The 8,261-nt window shown below is 32.4% G+C and overlaps 1 protein-coding gene across 1 annotated transcript; it reads right to left on the reverse strand.

Annotated features, from left to right (window-relative positions):
- Positions 1 to 451: 451 nt before the first annotated feature.
- LOC107769337 (U-box domain-containing protein 26-like) lies at positions 452 to 2,076 on the reverse strand. The gene has a single exon (XM_016588542.2). It carries the CDS (start codon positions 1,852 to 1,854, stop codon positions 607 to 609), a length of 1,248 nt encoding a protein of 415 aa, XP_016444028.1. The 5' UTR covers positions 1,855 to 2,076; the 3' UTR covers positions 452 to 606.
- Positions 2,077 to 8,261: the final 6,185 nt, after the last annotated feature.

Genomic DNA, 8,261 nt, shown 5'->3' on the forward strand with positions numbered 1-8,261 from the left:
CCGTCAGCCGGACCACGGCCGCTAAGGCACATCTGGTTTAATGAGGTAGTCCACGGTCAAAGGCAAGTTGAACTGTCCCTTTCCTTCATCTTCCAATTAGTGTGACCACCACCTTGCATTATGGAGTAACTCTTTAAAAATTATATGAATTAAATAAAATAATGTTTGAATTGCATGTACAATGTGCAAATATCTAAAAGTCTTTATTGATAATTCAAAAAGATAACTTTATTTGAAATAATCATCAAGGTAAAGATGCACACTCCATGTGAAATATTAATTTTCATTAAAAAAAATTATAGTTATTGTAGTAACAGTCATCACTATATATAACTTAAATTTTAAAAATAATACGGAAAGAAACTATAGGTAAAGAGTTTATGTTATGGGTTAATACAATAACTAGGTTTTTTTTTTGTGTGTTACCGCAATTAGAAAAGAAAAAAACAACTTTCCAGCCAAAAAAAATTGTTTTCTTAGGTACAAAAATTACATACACTGGAATAATACCCTATTTAGCAAAATCTAGACACTTGATTTTTTTTTTACTCGAATTACAAAAATTGGGGGAGATTGTGCAAGACAGAGGTAAGAATGGTGAACTACTCAAAAAGGAACGACGTCGCTGTAGGCAAAATAATCATCCGAATTGGCGATGGAGTCCTCCGGCCAACAATCGCGTAGCTGCTTCAACAGCAATTGCGCTTTTCTCTTTGCGCGTTCTGTACAATCGCTTTGGACTAACAACAGCAGTTGAGTCAAGACGCCGGCGGCAGCCGCTTCCTTTTGAGCTTGTTCCGACGCCAAGCAGAGCGATAGCAGTGCACCGGCGGCGTACTCCGTTGCACGCTCCGATACCTTCAGGATGGTTTTCACCAGCAGAGGCACCGTTAGCGCGTGCGACGCTAAGGCGGCGCATCCGGATGGAATCCTGGAGAGGAGTTCGATCGTGGCAAGCGCTCTTTCCGCATCGCATTTCTCGAAATCCTGTAGCCTGTCAATTAGCGCTTCCACCGCTCCGGCGGCCACTGCCTTTTGGCGGTGTTGCTTCACTAGGCATAAAGCAAACAGCGCCTTGATTCCGACTTTCAACGCTCTCGGATAGGCTAATGGATAATTCAGAATTCCGACTACTCCTTCGAAGACGTCATCTATACTGCTGATTTGTGCACGGAGCTCCGATCTTATTCCGGCGACGACAACCTCAATTAAAGCAGCTGAGTTGACTCGGACATCGATAGAAGGATGAAAAAGCAGAGAAACCAGGTAACTAACTCGGTCCGGATCGGAAGCAACAAAAAAGCATTCACCTTCAGAGAGCGGGAACAAAGAGAGAAGCGCGAGAGACTCGTGATTCAACTCGGACGAGTCGGAATCCATGCGATAGAACACAATAGACAAAAGGATTTCACGTGCATTGTTCGCCGAAATTACGGATCGATTCTTATCCGAGTCACGAGCGAGTCCTCTGAGTCTCTTCAACGCCGAAAGCCTAGACTTCAAATGATTCGACTCAGCCGCTGCTTGATTCAGCAACGACCGGACCAAAACCGGATCAGCCGGTTGTTTCGGCGTCGGAATCCGCTCAACTCCGAAAGCCCGGTTCGCAACACACCAATCCTGTATAAGCCGGCGAAGAGTATGATTTGAAATAAGAGAGAAATCACTAAGCGGCGCCCTTGTTACAGGACACGTAGTATTGCCGGTGGCCACCCAGGACTCAATACTTTGCCGGTCGTACGTTTGACCGGTACAAACTGTTACCGGATCCTGCATAAGCTCCAAGGAGATTGGACAACGAAAGTAGTATGGAATTTGAACGCCCACATCCAAAGGGTCTAAACTTCCAGGCATGTTTCCTTAACTCTTTTTCTTCTTTATCTGCTTTAAGGGATTGCAGTGAATTGAGTCTTTGGGTATCAGTAAATGTTTGGTTTATATATAGAGAAAAAAGCTAAAACTAAAAAGGAGTCTGCAAATTCTCTTTTACTTTTTCTCGGTCTATATACGGAGAGAAACCCAACAGGCCGTAGGACTCCTCTCTCTTCTTATTCTGACCAAATGGTACCACCCTTAGTACCCTCAACCCCACACGTGTGGTTTTCATTTATTTACTACGCTGATCTGAACTTGAACTTGTTCATTTAACCATGGTTATGTTGGTCTCTGGTCAAACCTAATTGGGGCCCACACTTCATGCTCAAATCTAACTCCTGTTTACGTCAAATGGCATTATTGATGAAATTTGAATGGTCCAATTTATTGAGCACAATACATCATGCATGGTCTATTATTTGGTCGTTTGGTAAGATGCATTAAATAAAACACTTTGTATATTAATAATATATTGTTTGGTACACATTTTGAACTTATGCATTAGTTATTCAAACATTAGCTATATATCCTATTTGGTATTATCCTATGCATAATTAATGCATAAAAAATAATGGTATTAGCAATGCATTAACTTAGTTAAAGACAAAATTGTCCTTCAAAATTTATGTTTGATTAGAATATGCTAGTTAGTATATTAATGCAAGTTCAAAATAATCCAAATAGTGAGAAATAAAATTATATCCCTAGTAAATAAATAAATACTTAGCATATTTTCTTTTATATAAATAAATATTTAATTTTATTTTACAATATAGGTAGACAAATCAAATAATTTTTTGTAAACTTTTTCATATAAAAATATTTCTCAACATATGTTTCTTTTAAAAGTTAGAGTGTGAACTAGTTTTGAGGGCATTTTTGTAAACAAACAATTCTTTTAGAAATTGGGCAATGTTTTAATACATCAAATCAAACAATGGATAAGAAATATGTCAGCATAGCTACTACCAGCATAAATGCAAGCATTACTAATACACCATATTCAACATTATTTTTATGCACCCTACCAAACGACTCCTTATGCCCTTTGATTTTTCTTTCCCCTTTTTGGTCGTATTGTCTATCTATACTATATTAAAAGCACGAAGGCCCTTAGCGAAATGTCGTTCGCTTTTTTTACCTTTTAAGAATTAATTTTGCACTAGACAAAATAGTCATTTAACTCATTTTCCTAATATTTAGGACTTGAAAATTAATTACTATATTTTAAGTATTAAATCATTCCTTATTTAAATTGGGTAGAAAATCCTAAAATTTAGGACTTTAAAATCAATTTAACTTTTACCTTATATTAATCACTTAAAAACAAAAACACCAACGTTTCCTTTCATTAACAAGAGATATATTACCTATTATATATTTTCTTAATTCTACAATATCAGTAAAATACTACTACCAATGAATTAATATGTTCCTTGAATAGATTATTGAAACTTAAAACTAACGGGTTTTTTGTCTCAATTATAAATAAACAAAAACTGTAGTCCTTGGAGTATGTGTCAAGTAGTATAAGAAATAATTTATTGAATAGACAATTAATTATTTCTTAATATTTAACAGTTAAATGAATTAAAATTTTATGCATTAAAATCTTTCTTATTTGAATTATGTGGAAAGTTCTACCATTTACAACTTTAAAACTGTTTAGAGTTTACTTTATACAAATCTATGTTTAGGAGTTTAAAATTAATTAAAATTTTACTTATTAATTTTTTTCTTATTTAAATTATGTAAAAAGTCCAAAACCTTTAAAAATATTAAGAGTTTATTTTATGTAAATCTTACACTTAAAAACTTATACTATATTAAAAGCACAAAGGCCCTTGGCGAAATGTGTTCGTCTTTTTTACCCTTTTAAAACTAGAGTTCACCCTAGACAAAAAAGTTATTTAATTATTTCCCTAAGATTTAGGACCTTTAAATTAACTAATTTTTTGAAGAATTTAAAATAAACTATAGAACCATATTCTATTTACCAACGCCATATCTTTTAGACAAGATAATTACTTTCGTTGTCTTTTAATTTTGATACAAAATTAGAAATATTCTAAGTCTATATGAACGAACACTATGTATCTTGATTACAAAAACAAATATTAGCACCATGTAAGAAATAGACATATAGATTTCAAGGGGGGGAAAAGACTCAACCCGAGAAAAAAATCAAAACATATTTTAAATCTTTAAATCTCTTTGTTATATAAAAATAATTTATTTTCTACATAAAATATTTATTTTAGAATGTTGACAAATTAAATTAGGTTTTATTTATTATTCTTCGTGGAAATGGAAAACTAATTATACTTACTTATAATCTATAGTCGTAATAAATATTGTTTACTAAACATTCCTCTACATTAGAAAAATCAATTCTTTAAATATATAATTCTCTACTATATACCACGTATTTTTTATATTTAGCAAGTATTTTAAATTTGTAATATCTTTTGTTATAAAAAGTAGCTTACCTTCAATTTTCTACATAAAATATTTGTGTTAGAATCTTGAAGATAAATTAATTGTGAAAAAGTTACCATTTATTTTAAAGCTTCATTATTTTTTGTATTCATTATTTGATAATTAATAAAAAAATGTTATTATTTCCTTTTAGGGTGATTTTAGGAATGCACTATATCTCCTTTTCAAAAATTTAAGTTATTATTCAATTTTTCAAGCTTTTAATATTTTTAAGAAAAATAATAACTATTTAATTAATATTATTGGATGAAGATCTAAGAAAATTTGTTTAAAGAACAACTTCCTGAAGACTAGCCTAATTAGGTGACTGAAGTTTTATGAAAAATTACATTATTTAGTAGATATATTTGGGAATGTAGTGACGCATCTACCGAATAAACAATCATGTTAAATATTTATATCCAGTAGTTAAAGTTTATAATATTTTGATGAAATAAAAATTTTGACAAATTGTGACGTAATATAATAGTATCATTGGTCTAATTGATAGTCGAAATTTGTATTACTTGTATTCCAAAGAGATGTTAGACGAGATACAACAGCATGACATATTTATTTCTTATTTCACAAGATATTATATTATATAACTAACTCAACTATATTCATCATCTTTGTATGTTAAGAAGATATTGTTTCAATGTATACAATAATTTATTTATTTATTTTATATATTTTATACTGAATAACGCGCACGTACACTAAAGCTAGTATAAGTAAATATACCAACTAATTATCGAAAGCATAGTCATAACAGAGTGAAATTTAGAACAAATTCAATACTTACATAGATATGTTTCCTTTGTTGTCTAAATCGAACTGCATTGGACAAGTAACTCCGTAATCTTGATGAATTAAAATAATGTTACCACTAACAGGGAATTTATCCCGTCAGAAATTTAAACAACTTAATTTGGGTTGTTATTAATAAATTATATTAATTCACAATTGCTTACCTTAGGAATTGACTTAATAGCGAGAGTTAGCTAAAAGAGCTACTATTATACTAGTACTAAAAAGTAATTGGAGAAATGTATTGAACACTTCTATTCCGTTTTAATTACCTTTTCCATGGGTGTGCGTTACAAAAAAAAAATGAATTATATAAAAGTTCCATTTGAATACATGCCTTTAATTATTTTCTACTAGCGACCAGACAAAATCATTTTGATTTAGTTTCAAGCCATATAATTAATTCAAATCTTGTTGTACACTCAAAATCAAACTCAAGTTTGACTAGTCAATATCTTATGATAAGGAAAATCACTTTCGATATGTCTTAAATGCAAATCATCTTTAACAGAACATACCTTCGAGCTACTTTCTATTTTCGTGGTTGTATCGCTTGAATTTGCTAGTTTCTAACTCTCTAAGTTGTCAATTTTTTTTACTTGTTTCATGATAAGCCCTAAAATAAAATAGAAAATCCATCCATATATTGCGTCAAAGAATAATTAATGGTAGGATTACCCTTTTGCTTCCCCTGAAAGCTCCTTTCCAAATTGCTTTCCTTTGTGGGGTTCTGGAGAAATTGGGATCAAAATTCAAAGTAGACAGTTATTATGAAAGCAATTGATTATCCTTGAGAATTTTCTTTGGAGCATATTCCAATTGCTAGGACTGTGATTCAGTAAATAGTATCTCCAATATGTCAGTCCAGTTTTACTGCAAATAGACGAATATCCTAATTATCTTTGGCAGTCAAATGACATAGTAGTAGAGAAATTGGATATTCGATGTGCAAGATTGAGTAGGAGTGCAGGAGAGTATTTTTCTACTTAAGTAAAGTCCTCATTAACACCAATGCGTTTTGAATTTTGCGAACATTTAAGACATGGGTGCAGATTTCTAAGATGAACAATACTATAGTATATCAATAATACTAGTAGTTCCGATTATTATTTTTAAATATATAGAGAATTGATGGCGGGGAGAGATTTAAATTTAGTAATGAAAGGATAAGCTAAGGAGGTTTCGAGGCAAGACCAAAGAACAAAAAACAATCCATTCTAATCTCTAGCAATCCAAAACGAAAGCTGAGGAATTAGGTGGCTTCATCTTAAATTCAGCTAGTACTTTGTCGATAAAAGTCTCAAATTATATGTCGTATTTTTAAAAAATAATCGTATCAAATTATTTGTCATTTTAGAAGTTCAAAAAAAATAAAAATAGTTTTTTTTTTCATTTTACCCTTTATTAATAATTGTTCTTGAAAATAGAGATCACGTATAAATAGAATAAATATTCAATGAAGGGAGAGATTATATCTTAAGACATAAATAATGGTAAAAGTCCAACCTCCTCCTAATTAATGTTTCTTAAGGAGTGTATAAAAGAAAAACACGACAGATAATAGTACGTGAAGTGCAATTCTGTTACGCTTTTATGATATTGGACTGAAACAGCTTAAATGAAACGACACGAAGATTGGAGTGTCGATTTATATCCGATTCATAATAAGTGACCATTTTACCTTTGATACGCCTATTAAAAAAATACGAATTCTTAGAGAGAAAAAAAATATATTTACTAAATTAACTTTAATTAATTGTTATATTGACACATTGTAATATGTAAAATAAGGGCAAATTTAGGAAAAATAAAAATAACTCCTTCTTGATTATGTAAATAAATACTTATTTTGGATCAATTATTGTGGATCGAAGGAAATATATAATGGAGTAACAACATAAAATTTTAAACAGTCAAATGTGTTAAATGTTTGCATTGAACAAGAGTTGATAAATGAACTGATCAGAAATTCAGAATCGGTCAAATTATAAACTGAATAAAGTTCAAGTTTTTGTAATTTCAATAATTAAAAAGGTGACTGTGGAAAAAGGGGGGACTAGGGGTGCTGTACTGTTCATTGGATTTGGATTTTACCTTTGTAGGAGAGGGAGGGTGGGTGGTCAAAGGTCAAATATGAACAGAGGAATGTGCGGGGGCCAGGTTGTCTCTACCTTCTCTTTATTCGAGTAGTAGAAGGAAGCTGCAAAAATACTCCCCCTATTCCTAGATATATATTTCCTCTCTTGGATAGTTGGATGACACCACACTTAAAGGCACTAACTTTTTCCTCTTCTTTTTTTTTATTTATTCTTCTTCTTTTTTAAAAAAAGAATTTGTGGGATGCTCCTTTAAACGTGGTCCCCATTTTAGAGTGGGACCTTCCAAGAAATCAACAAAACGATGTTGCTCAAGTGGGGTCCAGACAAGAAAAACCCAATTGTGATTTTTCTCTGGAAGTAGAACACAATTGATGAACAGAGAATCTTTTCTATTATCCATCACATGTTTGCCTTTTTGTTTGTGTTTAATCAATTGAGAGAATGGGAAAAGGAGAGGGGTTAGATTATTCCATTTGGGTTTTTTGTCCGGGTCGGGTGAAAAACAGTAGGTAATCCGGCAGTGACAGTGAAGAGAGGGGGCACGCGTGTAGAGACAGACAGTGCGGTCCACGGAGTCAGGCCAACAGTAGGACCGAGTTTTGTCTGTGGTCAACCGGGCAATATTGCCGGTTACAGCTACAGTCGTTGTTTTCCCCATGCACGTGCTGCCTTCTCCTTCGCACGTGTCCCCAGCTAAGCCACATATCACCAGTTTTCTTATCTTCAATTTTGTAACACAATAATAAACACGTCTTAGGAGTATTTATCAATGAATTCATTTCTGCCTTTGGTCTGACTGAGAATATTGATAGATTTAGGTTAAAGAGCACTTGTTAACTCTTTGTCTCGATATGATCTTGCTCACATTATCGGTCTGATATTCAAAACAAGAGAAAATTTACTATATTTAACATAGTACTTCCTCCGCTCCAAAATAAGTGATTTTTTGGTTTTTTTTGTGGTCCAAAATAAGTGATTTTTCCAGATTTCAAGAATTAA

This window comes from Nicotiana tabacum, chromosome 7 (assembly GCF_000715075.1).
Source record: "Nicotiana tabacum cultivar K326 chromosome 7, ASM71507v2, whole genome shotgun sequence".
NCBI lineage: Eukaryota > Viridiplantae > Streptophyta > Magnoliopsida > Solanales > Solanaceae > Nicotiana > Nicotiana tabacum.

Bases quoted from the DNA above. Each gene is read 5' to 3' on its own strand.
- LOC107769337 (XM_016588542.2), bottom strand. From the start codon at position 1,854: ATGCCTGGAAGTTTAGACCCTTTGGATGTGGGCGTTCAAATTCCATAC.